The sequence below is a fragment of the Macrobrachium nipponense genome, chromosome 34 (assembly GCF_015104395.2).
Source record: "Macrobrachium nipponense isolate FS-2020 chromosome 34, ASM1510439v2, whole genome shotgun sequence".
Taxonomy (NCBI): Eukaryota; Metazoa; Arthropoda; class Malacostraca; order Decapoda; family Palaemonidae; genus Macrobrachium; species Macrobrachium nipponense.
Window position 1 is genome coordinate 29,602,780 of NC_061095.1, and position 19,852 is coordinate 29,622,631.

At 36.8% G+C, this 19,852-nt stretch overlaps 1 protein-coding gene across 1 annotated transcript in view; it reads left to right on the top strand.

Annotated features, from left to right (window-relative positions):
- Positions 1 to 3,654: 3,654 nt before the first annotated feature.
- LOC135208072 (helicase POLQ-like) overlaps positions 3,655 to 19,852 on the top strand; it is a 158,704-nt gene continuing 142,506 nt past the window's right edge. The window contains exons 1-2 of the mRNA XM_064240219.1: positions 3,655 to 3,868; positions 11,869 to 11,990. Of these exons, the coding sequence (XP_064096289.1) occupies positions 3,655 to 3,868; positions 11,869 to 11,990 (336 nt within the window). The remainder of the gene's footprint in view (positions 3,869 to 11,868; positions 11,991 to 19,852) is intronic.

Sequence of the window (19,852 nt, forward strand, 5' to 3'; positions counted from 1 at the left end):
CTTATTGCATTTTGCATAAAAAAAACCTTCACATATTGATTATTTAGCATTTTTGGTGTCATATTTCTTCTGCCAGATGAGCGTTGTAGGCGTCGTAACCCTGGAACATGCGTCGTAACCCTGGAAATAATTTCTGATGAATATAATTGAAAAGCACCTTAACCTCGGAACGTTGTAAGCCGAACCCGTCGTAACCCGGGATTGCCTGTATACCTTAAACTATCGTCCTATGCCAAATATACCTTAAACCATCATCTTACAACACAATATTTCAAAGTTCTTACAACATTACCCCTAAAACTATGTGGCTTACAACTACGTGCAAAAACTTATCCAGTTTCGTCTATATTCAGACAGCCATTTTTTCTCATACAGTAAACAAGTAGTCTCGTTTTCTTTTACTGTAGATAGGGGGAATGTTGGGAATTCACAAGTAGAGTTAAGTACTGTACCTAAATGTTTAAATGTGCATTTAAAAAAATACCAAATTATAAATGCAATCAACAGTGATAAAATATTCTCTTGTGTACTGTTGTGTATGTTAATCTAGTCAACTAAACTTGTAATAAAAATAATACAGTAAATCAAGAAAAAAAAATTATCACATGTATATATGTATGAATGCACTCATTAGTATGCGTTGTGAACTTGGAGTTTTAGCTTGGTACTTTTGTTTATGATACAGCAGTATTCACTTGATGTATGTGAAAAGTTTGGTGTGGATTTTGGACTTTTCATATGTCCAGGTAAATTGGAGACTATTATTTTTGGCAATAGTCTTGATATAAAACATAAGCAAAAACACTTAAAATAGTTAATGAGGCTAAGCAATCGCGGTCACATTATGTCTAATACAAGTGACATACTAATTGATGGAAAACCTCTAGCCTCTGATATTAACCTCTTCCTACCCAGGACATACTGTACTACGTCACTTGACAGCCAGCAAGAAATCCCAGGCCGTAGCTTAATTCCCTCCACTCTCTCTTTTGTACTGAGAGCTGGTGTGTTGGGATTGTGTACTTGAAAACTTCTTGTTGCTGGGATATGCTCTCTCATCCTTTGTTGAACATGAGCTCCGCCCAATAGCATATCAGAGCGAAGGAGTAAGGCATCTCGTGACATTTCAGTGACGTAATTGAGACGTCACCATATTCCACCAATGGGAGCTCAGTATTTCAATCTTTCCTGTCTTTTCCCATTCCTTATCACTCAAGCAGACAAGTCGACTCGCATATAGATGATAGTGTGACTGTAGAATTTGTTTGATTAGCGTTGCTGTTGCTCCTTTATCAATTTCCGCTCATATTTTTTACAGTCATGGGTGACTCTGGAGATTCCTCAGATGAAATATATGTATCAGATAGTGTGCAGTCAGTGGGTGGTTGCGAATTATTGACGATATTGAGCCAGTCACAGAAGAAGGTTGGCGGTTGTTGTCCGACATCGTTGATGATTCTCAGCCAGATCCTGTTCCTTCCCTCAATGGTCCCAGTCACTGGGTGGATGCTTATTTGTCTCAGGATGATTTTCCTTCACCTGATGTGGTATTTGAATATTTAATGGATCAAGAAATGATGAATACTTTGTGTTCTTGGATAAATGAAAGGGATAGGGCTCCAAGCGATACCGGGTAACCAAAGGCGATGGCACTTCAGTACCGCAATGGTCCATGGGAAAGTTCGTGTATCATTCTATAAATATATATATATTATATATATATATATATATATATATATAATATATATATATATATATATATAATATTTATAGTATATATGAACATATATATAAAACAAACAGGAACATATATACATACATAAAGCTATAATAAAAAAAATAGCATTTATAAATCACAGATATAGCTATATACATAGAGATAGTTTCAGAGAGTACATACATACATATATATACTGTATATATATATATTATATATATATAGATATATATATAATATATATATATATATATATATATATATATATATATATATATATATATATATATATATATTATATATATATATATATATATATATAAATTCATGCATAGATATATATACACATACATACACTTTCATATTACATTATAATCAATAACGAAACATAAATAATGAAGAAAAGCATACTCTGATTGTGATATTTGATTTCTGGTTTATCTGGTATAGCCTACTCTGGCGGTTGCGTCATCTGGGTGGGAAGGAGTTAAAACAGAACAAATTTCATTACGTCGCTGTTTAATTTTTTATTGGTCAGTACAAGAATAAAAATTTTTAATATGAATTTGACCAATTTTATGGATCTCATACAGTATACATAAGTAATTTGCAGACGACTGGCACAAGACATCTGGACAGTTTGGAGGCTGTGCTGTCACCGGCTCCAAGTTGTACACATGAGGACACCTTGTAATTTAATCTTATCATTACGTGGGTTCCATTCTTGAGACGCGTTGTAACCCTAAAATCGTCGTAAGCCGGAACATCATCAAAAATCCTAAGAAAACCTTACTTTTAATGCTTTGGGTGCATTGAAAACTATGTAAACTGCATTTTTATTGCATTTTTCATAAAAAAAACCTTCAAATATTGATTATTTTGCATTTTTGGTGTCATATTTCTTCTGCTAGATCAGCGTTGTAGGCGTCGTAACCCTGGAAATAATTTCTGATGAATATAATTGAAAAGCGCCTTAACCTCGGAACGTCGTAAGCCAAACCCGTCGTAACCCGGGGACTGCCTGTAATGTCATTTTTTATCCCATCCATTGAGATTTTAAGTAGAATTCACAGAATTGTTTAAATGGGTATATAATTATTTATCTGGAATAATGTTTTGTTTTATAAATTGTTATAAAGTATTAATAAAGAATCTATAACATATAGAAATGTTTCTTTTATTTCAAATGTTCAAGGTGTAAACATTAATAACCTTTTGTTTATAGGTAAAAATGAAGTTAAAAGGAAATTATACAGATTAATGATCTCAAGAGAGGAATGGAAAGTGTCAGTAATAAAAGAACATATTGACTGTAAAAACCATTTTAGTTCATGTATCTTAAGTTTTGTACAGCTGAAAGAGGTTTTAGGTTATTTGTGTATAGGCTGGTTTTATCAAGTAGTAAGGCTGAGGGGATAAGTTTTTTTTATCAATGCTTACATTCTTATATTTTTTGTGCATGTTCATCTATTATATTCATTCATACGAAAAAAGTTCTTGAGTTTTAATTCATTTTCTCAGCACCGAGACTTGGTGCTTACTGACAGGAGGTTCAGTGTTTTAATCCTTTGTGCAAAGAGCAAAACAATGATGGGCTATAGCAGATGAAGCTGGAGCTCTCCCAAGTAGGAAGGTTTGACATAATTATCTCCATTCTCTCCGAACCTAACCTGAGTTAATGAACTGATGAGATTTTGTTACTTACCAGAATTAAGACCTATGTCTTTAACTGTGACACGCAGTAAAAGGTTTTTAGTAGTAAGATTTTAATAGATAAAATACATTTTTTATTTACAATCAATCTGTAGCTCATTCTTAAACTTTATTATTTTCATGATTAAATGTTTACTTCATTTCTCTGTCAGAGTGATAATGAGTAGATCTGTCATATCTGTATTCCAATTTCATTGAAAAAATGTAACTTATGTTGATATGACATGGTTTGTGCAGTTATAGGAAAATTGTATTTCAGGCGTGTTCTTTACATTGCCACCATCGAGAAAGCCTCAGGATTGGTGAACTCACTTCTTGAAAATGGCCGAATTGAAGAACTTGGCTTAGTTGTTACAGATGAACTTCACATGATGGGGGAAGGCGGTGGCCGGGGTGCAATACTGGAAGGGACACTCACAAAGTTACGATATGCTGGACGTGAGTATTTGCTTAATAATTTTATGTTTTAAGTTTCTTCATGAGTTACTGCTTCAGAAACAAGTTTAATCTCTCAATAAAATAATGTTTAGTTTTTGTAGCTTTTGCAGACTTATGACATGCTTGTTGCTTAGAGGAATTCCACACAACTGAAGTCAATTCAGTACTAAGCAGTGGCCCCTAAATTGGGTCATCATCCTGGGATTTGTTTATAAGTAGGTCTGCTGATTCACTTGTGTTATTCATGCTCAGACATTTTCCAACTTCTTTACAAAGTGCATACATTTGAGCCTGTTGAGGAGTTTAGGAGGTTGCATAATAGCAGAGAAACAGGTAGTACATCATTATCACAGTAGGCAGTTGTACCCTTCCAATAGAGTAAGGGCTTAGGCCTCACATACCAAGGCCCTCTCTATACCAGATAGGTATCCCTTTTGAGCTGTGCTTTGAGTGCTTAGTTTAATGCAGTGTTTATTAAACTTTCTTGTGCAGCAGACCCCTTTTATTAAAATTACTCATGTAGAGGACCCCTTATTATGATAATTTCCCTCTTGGGTTTAAAAGTGTTTTCAGGTATAATAATTATATAGTACTAAAATTGCTACTGAATTATTTATTAATGCTTATTTTTAGCATAAATGTTCACATTTTACTTAAAATAACTTTCACAACATTATTAATTTTGCAATTTTGCACACAAATTTTAGTGAACTTAACAGCAACACTTCCTCACACGGACCACACTTTAAGAAATATACTGGTTTAATGTAAGTCAGATAGAACAAGCTTCTGTTTGTCTAATCATATCTCACTTGGTAGTAACAGCTGGTCCCTACCTCCAGATTTTATCAGTTTTTTTATTTGTTCAAGAAATTTAAATATGAAGAAGAAAGTAAGCTTGTGAAAACTTCATGAAAGCAAAGTACATAGTAGATGTATATTTGGTTATTTGAAAAAAGAAATACTAATATAGTTTAAATATGCAATATGTTTTCTCAATAACTGTCTGTGATAAATTTTTTTAGTTAGTACTTTGCTTTGCATCTTGAATATTTGTAAAGAAGGATTATTAACTGCTGTAACTTTTCAATTGTACATGTGATGTTTTTAATGTCATTTTTTTTTACTATAGTCTCATTTTGTTTCATGACAAACCAACTATTTGTACTAATTGCCTAAATTCATGGTCAGCCAGTGTCCTACAGCTACCAATTATTCTTGCTCAAGAAGATGGCAGAATTCAAGTAATTGCATACAAGTAATTCCTCCTCTGAAGACGTGTGGTTGTACTGCAAACAGCTATGCATTTCTTCACGGGTCCATGTATGGTACACATCTCATGAGTTTCCTTAGATTTGGCTGTATTGAGAAGTTGCCATAATGCATTTATTCACTTTCTACTTCATTATCATTCTATCATCTTTCAGTGTTGTTTGGATCTGTTTTCTATGACCAGTAAGGAGAGTTTTCTTTTACAATCACAAATGGCCTAGAGAATTGTAAGGACTCTCCTTTTACCCTTAATTTTTAGGAAGAACATTCCAGTTTCAGCTAGGAGTAGTTACAGAGGATTAAAAATCTTATATTTTTTGTAGGCTAGTTAACTCATTTGTTAATAACTTAGGGCTTACTGATTTTTATAGTTTATCTTTAGCCAGTTGGTTTGGTTCTTGGGAGAAATAAGTCAGAACAAACTATCTTATATTTCTTCTTTTCTGCTTGATAAGAGTTGGTATCTTAGGTACCAGAAACCAATCAGAGGAACAAAAGGACATATTTTGGCAGATCAGGGTGCTGCTTTTGACCCTGGGCAGGCAGCCCTTATTCTCCTGGTTTCTAAGGGGAAGTGGTTGGACACACACACCCGCCAAGAAAACCTGGTTTTGATGAGGACTTCAAGAAAATTAATGTCTTAACAGGAGGGGTAATTTTGGATATACCCCCTTCAGTGATACCCTCAATTGGGTCTGCAGTCTAGAGAGGCATCTCAAGTCAAGGAAGTTGGTGTCAACCACAGAACCCAAGATAATTCTTGCCAAATCTTAAGGTTCCTGTCTCTTATTTTACTAAGGCCATAACTCTGACCCTACATAGATAGCAAGGAACACATGGGGAGGAAAAGCTCCAGCAAGGGGTATGCTATGTCTGGCTTACCCTCAACTCTTCACCCCAAAACTAGAGACAACTATGTTTGTATGATATCCTCAACACTTGCTTTCAGGAAGGAAAGCTCTTTCTTTAGAAGCTTCAGACTGGTCTCTTCCTACTCAAACAGTTCTTGGCCTTGTTAGAGAAGGATACCAAGAGTATTTAACAAGGAATTCATGGCATTTCCCAATAGGCAAAAATTGGTGTTACAAGTATACTGTTTTCCTGAAATGTTGGAATATTGGATGCAATTTTAAAAGCCAGGAGGCTTGTTTCATTTAGTGGATCAGTTTTTTTTTATCTACTTATATACCTGGATGGTTCTATTTAAATATATGTCAGTGGCATTGGTGAAGAGATGTGGCTGTTTGGGAGTTTTCAGATATAATTCATAATTCCCACCTCAGACTGCTATACTTCCTAGTTTCCAAACTCATGGACACAAATCTTAGTAGGGAGGTTACTGACAAGTTTATAATAATGGCAGAGATAAGGAGAGTTGATTATTTCACATGTGTTACAAGATCATCTCTCCAGACACTCTCAAGGAGGGAAAGAAGACATTACAGCAACCAGTAGATCTTATTCAGGCCCTCAACTGCAACAAACATCGGGTATTCTTGGGAGATCATATCCTTTGATGAATTAAGGATGCTCTAATTTAGATGTACAACTTCAGGATGTGTCTCCAGAAATTCTGGAAGTTGTAGGACTAACTGAGGACTGATGCCTTAATTGCATAGGTAAGCAGGGGAGGGTACTGACCCACATCCTGGGATCTCATCCAAGTTCTGTTGTTATGAGTTAACATCACTGAAGTTCCAGGCTTTAGATGATGAAGCAAGATCAGTGCAAGGGAGAAAGATAGTACAGTATTGCCTCAGGATATGAAATTAATCCGTTCCGAAGCGGCCTTCGTAACCTGATTTTTTCAAATATTGAACTACGTTTTACATGTAAATTGCCTAATTCGTTCCAAGCCCTACAAAAACACCTCAGTAAATTTTATAATAAAGCTATATTGACTAATAAACAATGAAATACAACAATTTGGACCATTCAATACCTAACATAACCTTTATTGTAGCACGTACCTGTAAATAAAGTGTATTAGTGTACATGGCACTACAAGAAATACCGTACGTACATATGTAGTAAAATGTGGAACCTTAGCTTTCGAGTGAGGCGATCTCCGAAAGTGGCGACAGAGGAGGAGGACGACAAATGGCAGAAAACATGAACACTTGACTTTAAAAAACATTAAAAAATGGCAGAAAACATTAACACTAAACTTTATGAAATACATTAACAAATGGCAGAAAACATTAACACTTCTTGATTATCTCCATCTTCGTTCTCCATAGAAAGCATCCTCTTCTTTCCGTGAACTTCAGCAACATTCTTGGGACCCATGACTAATAACGTAAGTAATTAAGTTCACACACAACACGATAAAGTAACTTACAGTACAACGAAAGCGAAATCACTAACACGAATTTACGTTAACAAAAGAAATGTATGTGAACGAAAGAATTCCAGTGTTTACGATAACGCTGCTGCAAAAAATGGTCAAGGAACGCCTTTACATAAAGGCATGATGGGACAGATGCCTACCAATAGGAGAGCAGGATCTTATGGCAGTGACTAGCATCAGGAACCAATAGGAGAGCAGGAGGATGGTGGCAAGTCTACTCAGTTGGCGGCGCGCGAGTTTTAAAATTGTTCTTGGCGGTCCGGGTGAATCCCTGACTTTACCCTTTCGCAACCTGAATTATTTTCATATACAGAAGCAAAAAAATCTTCGTCTTTGCTTTCATAACTTGGATTTATCGTAAGTAGGGACTTTCGTATGTCGAGGTTCCACTGTACAAGAATTCTTCAGTCATCTATATAGTTCTGAAGATAATAGGAAGAGGATTCAGTTGACCTTTTCAAGATGGAGATGGAGGAGTTTGTGAATGCTCAATACAAGGTGGAGATTACTTAGCTTCCATAGTCCTGAGAGATACTTGCAATTCCTTGTGTACCCATCTTCCTGAAAGTTCCTCAATTTTGTCAGAGGTTTCAATCCAGTGTCCTGTGTTTTAGTCAAACCATGGCCCTTCTTGTCTTTATCTGGACACCCTCTCCTTGATAGCATGAGCAAACAGGAATGGGGGTATGACTTTGAAGGCACTCTTCTCCCTTCTAACTTTGGCAACACTTGTCACATACTGATGGATATTGATGCAAGTATGTACTCTTGTTTGCCCAACAAAGACGGTTTTAGAGTGTACTCACTCTCCTTCCAAGACATTGTAGGTTCTCATTGTTGGTTCTATACAGCCAGTTCAGGATTCAGTCTCTCTAACTATAACTCAACTGGTCCTGGGCAGCCATTATTCAGGAAGAAAGTTTTCTAATTCCAGTTATAAGTAATGTATGAAGGGACATCATATACAGAATATTAGGGTAGGTAGGGGTTTCCTTGGTTATCACCTTTCATGAGGTTCTACCTTTCATAGAAGCATCCACTCAAGGTTGGGAGCTCATTTTCTGGATTTTCAAATATTGTTACTTCTGAGCCCTGCAGGGGGTGTACCATTAGCCTCTACTAGGGTTTTCCAACTGGTGGTGTAAAAGGAGTATCTGTCCTTTCACTGCTACTCCTGATTGGTTGATTTCTGGTGTTCCTGAGATATTGTTGTGGAGGGTGGGGGGGTCTTTAGTTGAAATTGATTGTCAGATTTTGATTGTCGTCCTGCTAGTATTTGTCTTTGAAGTAGGTTTGTGAGGTGTGTGATCTTATGAACAAGGAAGCACAGAAGATTGGAGATTATCTGGTCTTATCTTTGTTGCTGAGTTTTGTTGCAAAAACTCAAAGTCTAGGATTATTACCTTTCCTCTCTTGACCAACTCCAGAAATGAGGAAGATCAATTTTTTGTCCAGTGAGAGTATAACACTTGTATGTCCCACCTCCAAAACTGTGGTCCCTGTAGGTGCATGCATACATAGTACACCTATCTGTTTGCACTTCCTGACTACGTTTTGTTTTCATTAGCAAGAAGTGTTAGGGAAATTTGTGAACCACAGATGTGGGTAATTATTGATAGCAGGTTTGTATTAACGAAGATTTTATTTAGATTATGTATTAAAGTATTGCATTAGGTATCTTTTGTTATTAGTTTGTTATAAGTATAAAAATAAGGCTATTTTGATGTGACCTATCAGTAAGGATGTTTTGATATGGACCTATCAAAAAGTTTATTTCACAATAAAACCCATTAGTTATTTTGATATGGATGTCTCAAAAAGATAGTTTCACATTAAAGTCATTTGTGGATCTCACATTATCCCTTCTTAAAATGAAATGATAATTAACCTGTAGCACTGTGCATACATGGAACATATGCCTAGTCCACACCAGTTAACAACTGCATTCATTGGCACATCTGGCATAGTGCTAAACTAACTATATGCTCTTGAATTCCAGCATTTTCCCCTTTTCCATGTTAGTGCTTTTGCTGATGATATGGGAAGTTTGCAAGGGGCGTGTTTAGCATTTGTCCTTGATCTCTGTATACCAGGTAGTTATTTGATACTCTTAGTTGGGGGATTAAGACTATAAAATTCCAGAGATAGCTTTCAAAAGTTGAGGAAAGTATGAATTAAGAATTTCAAGCAACAAATTTCATTGCTATATACTGGATCCCTTCTCACATATGCATTGGTAAGTGATGCTTAACATTCAGGCCAATTGGATGTTAAGTAAACATCAACGTATAATATTACAGAACAAGTGTGTTATTATCTACCGTACCTACACTTAATTCATTATTGGTTAAATAACTAAGATGCTTTACCAAATTTTTTATAATTGATATTGTTTCATAAAATATAGCTTACCCTGTTAACCATCTCCATCATCATCTACTACTGTGTCAGCTAAATTCAACTTCAAAATTTGTGTGTGTAGTATTGTTGTCATTGTCCATAGTTGTCAACTTCTATGTGGAATGAGTTACAGGAACTGTCTTTTGACTTCTTTTTAATATAATACAATTTAGCAACTTTTACTGGCTTAAAACAAGGAGTCAGAACTTTGGCAATCACACATTAATGTACATAATTACGGTTGACCCTTTACTCTGCATACAAAGTTTGATCCGTTACTTTTCATACAAACCTTTGACCCGCTACTCTGCATATAAGTTTGACCTGTTACTCTGCATGTAAAAGGACGGGCTAGCCTAGCCTACTACTAACCGACATTACTGTGAAATTAGATTTTAACAGCGATAATCTTATGGTGTGCTGTCAGCAAGAGGGTGGCGGAACTGCGCTTCGCGCCTTATCCGCATATTTAAATATTCTTGGCAAGCTAGTTTGTTCTGGCAAGAGGTTGCTGCATGTGCTAGCCACAGGAGTTACAGGAAATTAGGCACTCTACATACGAAAGGACACTGCTAGCCTAGGCTATAATTCCCCACAAAATTGTGACATTATACACCTTACTTGTTACAGCAGACTTGACCTACCACTGAACATACAAATGGCAACATCATGCATGTACCGACGTGCCCATCACGAACACGTGCTTCAGCACTGGTTGCGACTTAACCAAAACAAGGCAAAACCTAAGTTCCCTAGTATATCGTGTCCTCGCCTAAACTAGACAAACCAACCTAATCTTAGTTAGGGCATTGTGGCCAGACCTGGCCTAGACCCAGCAAAGATACTATAACCAGAATCATGCACGTGTCGACGTTCCGTGGGCGGCGACTAAAGATGTTTTCAAACACGTGCTGTGGCACTGGGTACAACCTAACATTAGACTCACAAAAAAATTAATGTACAACTTACCTTATTCGGGCAATTTCGAGTAAGGTAAGTTGTACATAAAACACAACAATATATTAGTAGCCACAAAGATACCTTACCAGATTACATTAGACAAATTAACAGGTTGTAAGTTTTAACTTAGTTATTGTATATAAATATTACCAGGATTTTTGTTCTTCTCAAACAGGCCTGACTTTAAGGACAAATGATTAACTGACAAAAGTAAAATTACTGTATGGTACAAGGATTTACTGTAAAATTAGCTAAAGCACGAATATCGTAATAAAAGTGAAAATTTTGTTGGCCTTTCCATTTTTTTTTCAGAAATTATACATTTAACAATGTGCACAATAATCATTGTTTTTAAGATAAAAATGTTTTCTTTGAAGTATTGTGCCAGCTGTAGTCCTCATCCCATTTGCACTCACTCAGGTGCTGTGGGCTAGGAAAATTTCTGAAGCAGCAAGGCTGGGAAGCTTATATCATGTACATTACTTCATAATGTCATGGAACTTGAGGAAGGAGCAGGGGTTTGCCTGTTTCAGTACTACTGTACAAACTCATCTGCATAAAATGCCATATAAAATAGCATTTTCAAGGGAGGTCAGGCATGAATTCATGCAATTTACATTTTTATTTATTGGTAAAATTAATTTAATACTCATTATTCTCAGCATTCATTGTGCTTTTTGGAGCCAATTAACAGTAATTCCTAAGGTATCACTTCACGTATACATGCAGTAATTTTAAAAATTGGATTACCTCCCTTCCCAACGCCACTTTTTTCTGGTGAGATGAAATGGGTTTGGGTTTCAGACTCCTTCATATACAGTAGTAAAGAATTTAAGAGGAGTTAACGCATTTGGACATTTGAAGACCTTGAATGGAGGCATATTAGGTAATGAGTTCATTTGGTATTGGTAATTTTTTAAAGAACAGTCCATTTATTTATTTGGTGTATCACATTGATATTGTAAGTGGGGATTGTAAAGTTATTTTTTATGGTTAAACATTTTTCTTTTATTTACAGCAAAAGTTCAGCTTGTAGCAATGAGTGCTACAATTGGAAATCTACAAGAAATGGCCTCTTTTCTTGATGCAAAACTTTATACCGGAAACTTTAGACCAGTGGCATTAACTGAATTTGTAAAGGTATGTTCTTATGTAAGCAATTTAAACATTTATTTGGTATGGGTGTATAGGTTATATTTTCTTTTGTTACAAAAGATGATTTACTCCATATGTTTGTGTAATTTTCCATTTATATATTTAAATATATTTTCTTTCATTGAAATAATTTTATTTGCAAGAAGCAAAACTTTATGCTTCTCAGTTATCATATAAATGGATGGATGACCTCCGCTGAGACTAGGCTGCTGTCTCGTGGGTCTTCTGACCCTTAAAAAATTTCCAATTATAGCGTAAATTAGATATACGTATATTCTTCCATTTCTATTGATTATGGGGGCCGGACAGCTAATGCCATTTTTCAAGGACAGGACTTTGACATGCACACCACTTAATAAGGTGACTTGGGACATCTCCAAACTGCATATGATTTTTGCCTCTGACATTCGGTTTTGTGATGCCAGGGCTATTTATCCCAAAAATAACCATTTTTCAAATTCTATCTCCTCCCTTGATATTTAAGATTAAGACTTGGGATTACTACCATATATAGAGTTTTTTTTATCTAAAAGTAATTTTTTTGCCAGATATGAATTTTTTGTTATGGTAAAAATATAAACCCTATAAATCAGGAAAAAAATTATAAAAAAAGACGAAGCTAAAATTGGAAAAAAGGGCTCTATTTGATTGTTCTATAATGTCTTTCTAAGTTATATACCAAATTTCAATGCTATAGCTTTAAAACTAAATGAGAAGATAGAATTTGAAGGTCAATATATAGTTTTGAGATACGGGCGTTCAAAGTTTTCCTTTGTATTTTTATAAAGACGATGTTAATAAATGATGATTATTATGAATGTATATTTCTTTTTTGGGTGTTAATAAACCAAAACTGTTATTTATCATAATTTAATCATAAATGATGATCCCTTTGCTTATGTATCGTAGCCTGGAGCACTGCGTCAGGCAAGTGGGCACTCCTTCCTACGCAACTCTCTCTCTCCTTCACTAACTCGGCTTATTAAAGCGAATTTTCTTCTTCTGTATGTTAGCGAGATGTTTTCCTTGTATTTTCCTCTTTGGCATGATGAAATTCTTGCCGAAACAAAGATAAACAAACCTAAAAGCAAGAGAATGTCGGAGGTAAAACTCGAATGTGTACTCTATTTTTACAAAGACAATGTTAATAAATCCTGATTATTATGAATTTGGGTATTAATAAACCAAAACTATGTTATTTATCATAAATGAAGATCCCTTTGCTCAAAGGTTGTAGCCTGGGGCACAGTGTATATTATGATATTTTGTAATCAATTAGAGCAAATTTTCTTCATCTGTATGTTAGCGAGATGTTCTGCTTGCCTTTTCCTCATTGGCATAATGAAATTCTTGCCGAAACAAAGATAAACATACTTAAAAGCAAGCGAATGTCAGAAGTGAAACTCGAACGTGTACACTACATGAGGTTTGTGCTCGCACTGAATCGTGGTTGGTAGCTGACTTCCCTTCTGTGACTCATGGAATCTCTACAGATGCCATTGCTCACAATTTTTTTTGCCAATAATTAAAAAATTTATGATAACAGAAGAAATATTGCATTTTCCTGTACGGATCAATGTTTTTGTCTTATTGAGTTATGTTTACTAATTACCCTGTAACTACGAAAGTAAGAGGAATTTTGACGAAATATTTCGTATACGTATTCTCCATTGCCATACGAAGCTCCATGAATTTTTTCATGACTGCATTTTTTGCCCTATACCCCCATATGTAAGGGTTCTGGCCGACCCCCTTAACTTAGTATTTGTTTGTGTTTTGTTTAATATCTGTAATTTTTTATAGTGTAGTCGCTGTTGAGTCTTCAAAGGAGTTACCCTCCATGGTGTGTGCCAGCGCCCCATGGTGACTAGACTAATATCAAAGAAATACCTTTTAGCCTGGCCTTGTAGCCGGGTATTGTGCCATAATGATAAACACTATAACATGTGATATAGTGTAATGGACTCAAAGACAAGAAGGGAATTTTTTCTTGTCTTCAGCAAAGCTGTACCTTGTTTCCCATGTCAAGAAGTGACTATTGCGCATGCGCGTTGGCCATCTTGTTTTATGATTGGGCCGGTTAAAAGACCAAGAACCATTACCTCTCTAGTCAACGCAGACTAAAGTGTCTCCAGCCAGTGAGTCTCATATGAGACGTTTCAATCTCCTATTTTTTTTCTTTGAGGATCGATCATGGAATCACCAAAATTTGAAAGGTACATAAGTGCTTATTTTTAAACTTTAGTTAAAAATGCTTTAGTTTAGAGCTGTAGAACAAAGGTTTGTTTTTTAATATAGAAACCGGCCTTTGTCTGGCCGTCTTTTGTTTGGAGAGCACATGGTTAATGAAATACAGGATTCTTGCTAGCCTTTTTATGATAGCCAAAATTGTTAAAGAATTTGTCATTCCTTTTTGAAGGTTTAGCCAAAGAATTGATCCACAATTTATTATTAATTTAGCTAATCTTTTCAGATAACAATAACAATCTCTGCAATTTCCTAAGAGTTAGCCTACATACTATTAGCTTAACCGATTCATTGAAAATAATTTAAGACTGGTAGCTATTGTTTGTAGCCTGTAACCTAGGATTATAAATCCTAAAAGTTATTTAAATAACCCTGATTAGGTAGTTACTTAATATTGAAGTGATAAGTTCCTAGAAGTTGATAAACAGGCTACACAATTTTCATTTTATATAGCTTGCATATTTAGCATGACCTAAATAACCCAGGACTAGGTAGTACCTAATGTTAAGCAGTAAACTTTTACTAAATATCCTAGACCACATAACCTAAGAGTAGTTAAAAATTGGCAACAGGTGCCAGGTGAGATAGTAGCCTAACCTTAAGGCTACATTTTAAGTATTTGTTTTATAACATAACCTTGAGTGTTAAAGTTTATCATTCTGATTAGACTTTATTCTAAATTAGGCCTAGAGTAAGTGATAATTTATTTATAAGATAAAATAATCTAACAAAAAGGTTAGTATTAGTAGGATGGTTTTATATACCCTAGTTTATCTGCAAGGCTACATATTAAGGCATTCCAAGATTAGCAAAAATGACTCGGTTTGCTATGACTTACTGGCCTAGCCTATATGTAAGTAAACTAGTATATTCAAGGCTCAAAAATGACTGGGCTCAATAAAAAGTAACTTGGTTTATGACTTTATAGCCTAGTTAATCAATAAGGCTACATATTAATGTCTTGTGTAGCTTATATTTTTTTAAAAATTATATAAACCTAGAATGGTTAGTAGCCTGACCAGATTAAGTAGGAATCTCTTTTCAAAGTGAATATCCTTTTATTAACCTAGAAACAATATGGCCGAGTATCAGACAAGAGGGTGGACTAGGATTTATATAATAAAACCATGAGATATTTTGTATATGTTACATTTTTATTAACCGTAATGTAAGCAGTAGCTTAACTGAGAACCCTCTAAAAAATCATTTATGATTAGCTTAACATAGATTATACTAGAGGTATTAACGTAAGCCATATGAAAAAGTCCCTTGGGTTAGTTAAACAGATTAGTCATACACTCTTCTGAGCAGTATTGAGTGGTATCATAATTAAGGGATTTTGACGGAGGAAAAATCTATTTTTGGGTGAGGAGCCGTGTCACCCGGTGAAATGTCTCGTTAGCCATTTAATAATATATAAAAACTAATGCTAAATAAACTAGAGAATAAACCAAAGGGACTGACTGAGGTTACTACCCTCAGGCGAGCACTTTTGTAAAATAAAAATGTCGAGTATAAACCAGGGGCGATTAATACAGCCACGTTTCCTTCAACCCCACAGAAAGATCCACGTCAACAATCCCCAACATATGAGGCGCCGTTATACAGGCCGCCTCCCCGCAACCAACACCCTCCTCCCGAGCGCCATCTACAACATCTTAAGTTAGCACAGCGACATTGTAGCACGAGATTTTTGTATCTGTGTAAAATTTTAAGTTTCTGTCGCTTTATTGTGATTCTACGATGGCAGCTTTTGTCCCATCTAAGTTGAGTACTCAGAACATGCTTTGATTTACTTTTTAGGTGGTAGATCGCCGTTTTTAAGACTTTTAAGCTCGTTTTTGCTGGCGCTTCACGTGGTGTTATCGCGGGCTTCGTCCTCATGGCGGCCGCCGTTGTTTACTCTTTGGCGATATTTCTACCTAATTTTGTAAATTTATGATCTATATGCGCCTGGTTTTCTGGGGAGTGTCTTCCTTGATAGTATTATTTGTGATATCGAAACCTTATGGCTAGGATAGAGTTTTATTCGTTCCGTTATTTTTCGATGCTTTTATATATATATATATATATGTATTTATACGTAAGGAAGATACTCTTTGATTTCCAAGGTTAGGGAGTTCTAGTACTCCTTTATCTAGCATTTATACATAGCCATTACAAAAGGGTTAAACATATATGAAAATATATTAATTCCGAGGTAGAGCGAATAAGATATTAAAAGACATTTGTAGCTCGATGTATGTATATGAATCACGGTAATGTGATGACTCAAATAATGGCTACGTGCGGACAAAAGCACTCCAACGTTACCGAGGTCAAGGTGGGTTGATGCCATCTCCAAAACAACGAACACCTGAGAGCGACAGGTATTTGTAGGTGAGAGGCGGCATAAACTTATAGCCTCTTGCTGTGGCGGTGTGGTCTAAGGCTTCACTGCATCCTGTGGTGTCAATGGTTTGCGCCCGCGAGCCGACAAATCTCTTATCGACTAAAAATTCCCCTTCGGTTAAACATATACTATAAAAATATATTAATTCTGAGGTAGAGTGAATTAGATATTAAAGGACATTTGTAGCTTGATGTTCTATATATATATATATATATAGAGCTGATTCAATACAGTTTTGAATATGCCTTTTCCGTGATAGTCTGAAGTCTCGTGAAACCGTTATAAGTGATACTGTGTGTATGTATGACAAAACAAGTCAACCGCCAAAGACGTTACAAGTTGGCGTGGCTTGGCAGTTTAAAAGAGTACCACGTATCTCTATATCCCTTCGTGATTGGCCCTTATGTCTAAGGAGCCAGAATAACCAATCAGCTTCTTGCATAACGATGCCATCTGAAAGGGGGCATTTTGAAACAGAGGCCGCACCATCGGTCAGAGCAGTTCGTCAGCGGGTCGCATACATTACAGACTGACTGGGTTGAGACACGAGTGCCCAGTGCCCCGGAATGAGGAGGACCAGGGTTCCCGTCGGCCGCCACACAAAGACGTGTATCGTCATGAGTGTCATTAACAGGCTAACCTGCCGTCCGGTTGTGCACTAGTATAGTTAAACGTAATAATTACAGGCCACCTGTGTAGCTAAGAAGAATACACCTGTGTTAAACATTTCATCGATTATTATTTTTGCATGTCCTCCATCGCATGCATGTGAACTTATCTCTCTCCTGTTTTTTTCCTTCATATCCCGAACCCACAAATGACCGAGATCAGGTCATATAATTTTGGTGTCAGTCGTGGGGTCCTTTAAGGTCCTGTAAGGTATTGTGTGGTCCTGTGGGGTCTTGCGAATAATCCTGTATGGTCTTGTGGAGCCCTATAATGTTCCTGAGTCCTGTAAGGTCCTGTGTGGTCTTGCGAGTCTTGTGGGATCATATAAAGTCTTGTAAGGTCTTATGAGGTGTCAAACAAGCATTAGTGCTAAATCATTTTAGCCGACAAACAGTGATATGAAGTGAAATGAACATGGAAACGAGAGAAAGTTCGATGGTCGGTGATGACGAGGGAAATCGTGAAACGAACGAACTGGATAAAAACAGTTATGGCTAAAGCAATCGGCAGAAAAATGCGAACCGTGTTAAGAACTGGAATAATAAATCGAGTGGCCCTACGATTTCGAAATGCACAGTGCCTCCACAAAAAGACAGTTGTACAATCACACACCAATATTTCCAAATGCACAGTGCTAACGAGAAAGACAGTGTACATCACACACCCTACGATTTCGAAATGCATAGCGCTAACCAGAAAGACAGTGTACAGTCACACACCCTACGATTTTGAAATGCATAGCGCTAACCAGAAAGACAGTGTACAATCACACACCCTACGATTTCAAAATGCATAGTGCTAACCAGAAAGACAGTGTACAATCACACCCTACTACGATTTCGAAAAAACGCAGTGCTAACCAGACAGACAGAGTACGATCGTAGAAATCGTTAATAAATTACCACTGATAGACAGTTTCACGACGAATTTGATGACGAACGGGCGAGAGAATAATTCCAATTGGCGGAAAGTATTCACAAAATATTGGAAAAAATCCGTACGAGACATACGAACAGACAAAGACTAGTGTGGGAGGATTCAAAATCGAGGTTGCAGCGCCAAAGTCAAACGACGGTGGTGCCATGGTGGTGGCACCCGAACACCCTTCGTGACCTTCGTGACCCCACGAGTAACCGACGCGTGTAGCAGACCAAGTAGAGGAGTAACGAACGTGTTTTGAACGGAGAGATGGCGAGCAGTCCAACCTCACGAGGAAGGACGGAAGTTGGCAGTAGCAGATGGCATGGAGGTAACGCCGGGAAGGTAGTACCCCTGGTTATCCCAGTGCCGTGCGGACTGCTGTTATGCCAGTGCCCGAGAACAAGGGACGCCTTGTTGTCTTGTTGTGAGGGAAGGGATACCAATTTCCAACCCTGAGAAGTAGGGGAGTAGAGAACAACCTGTCCTACCCACGAGTCATGCTGGGACAAGAGAGAGGTCGACCAGAGCCTCTCCCCGTGACCCTGTGGGAAGTGGGGAAGTTCACTCCTACTTCTGATCGCGACCTATTGAAGAGTAGAGGGATGGTATTAACAAGGTGAATAGTGCAGAAGTTCCCTTACCAACCTCGACCCGTGAAGGAAGTCACGATACCTCCTAAGGTATGGATAGGATGAAGCGATGTTAGAATAAGGAATAGCTGATAGACGTCAGATGACAGCCAGCAACCAGTGAGAGAATCCAGGCTCGAGTGGAAGAAGAAACAAGCAAACTAATAGCATCAGTAGTGATCGCCGCACCGCTGCTGGCACTAATAGAGTTGCTGACCTGTGAGCAAGTTGCATAGAAAACGGGAACATCTAAACCGTATGGCAGAGAGGGACAGTTACAGGATAGTGTCTTGGGACACTATGGGGATGTGATGAGAGGATACCCTTCACACCCCCGGAGGTGGGAAACCCCGCCCCGCCTAGAAGCCGACGTGATTGCGAAAAGTTGTCACTGATAGTAATACAGGCAGTCCCCGGGTTACGACGGGGGTTCCGTTCTTGAGGCGCGTCGTAAGCCGAAAATCGTCGTAAGCCGGAACGACACTTGGAAATATGCCTTAAACTAAGAAAAACTTAAAGAGACCTTACCTGTGTGACATGCAAGTATTGCATGATGTGTAGTGTGGTTATTTCAATGCCAAAGGATGGTTCTTGAAGGTATATATTCTTTATTATACTCTTGTGACACTATAAAGCACAATCTTGAAGTATTACCAAGTCCTTAGTTGACTTTAATATACGTACACTAATACACTTAATCCTTAGGTTAGATTATACACTATACACTATTACACTGTACTATAATCCTTTGGTAGTAGTACATCCTGGAGTACACTAAAATCCCAGTCTGGTAGCTCTGGAAGGTAAAAGTATAACACAATTAGTACAAAATACTACACAAAGTCCTGAATGCAATATGTAAATTATAGATATCAAGAGTAAAAGAGTTAATGTATGTTAATTAATTCCTTACTTTAGTTTATAATTCCTTACTTTGAGTTATATCAAGAGTAAAAAAGTTAATGTATGTGAATTAATTCCTTACTTTT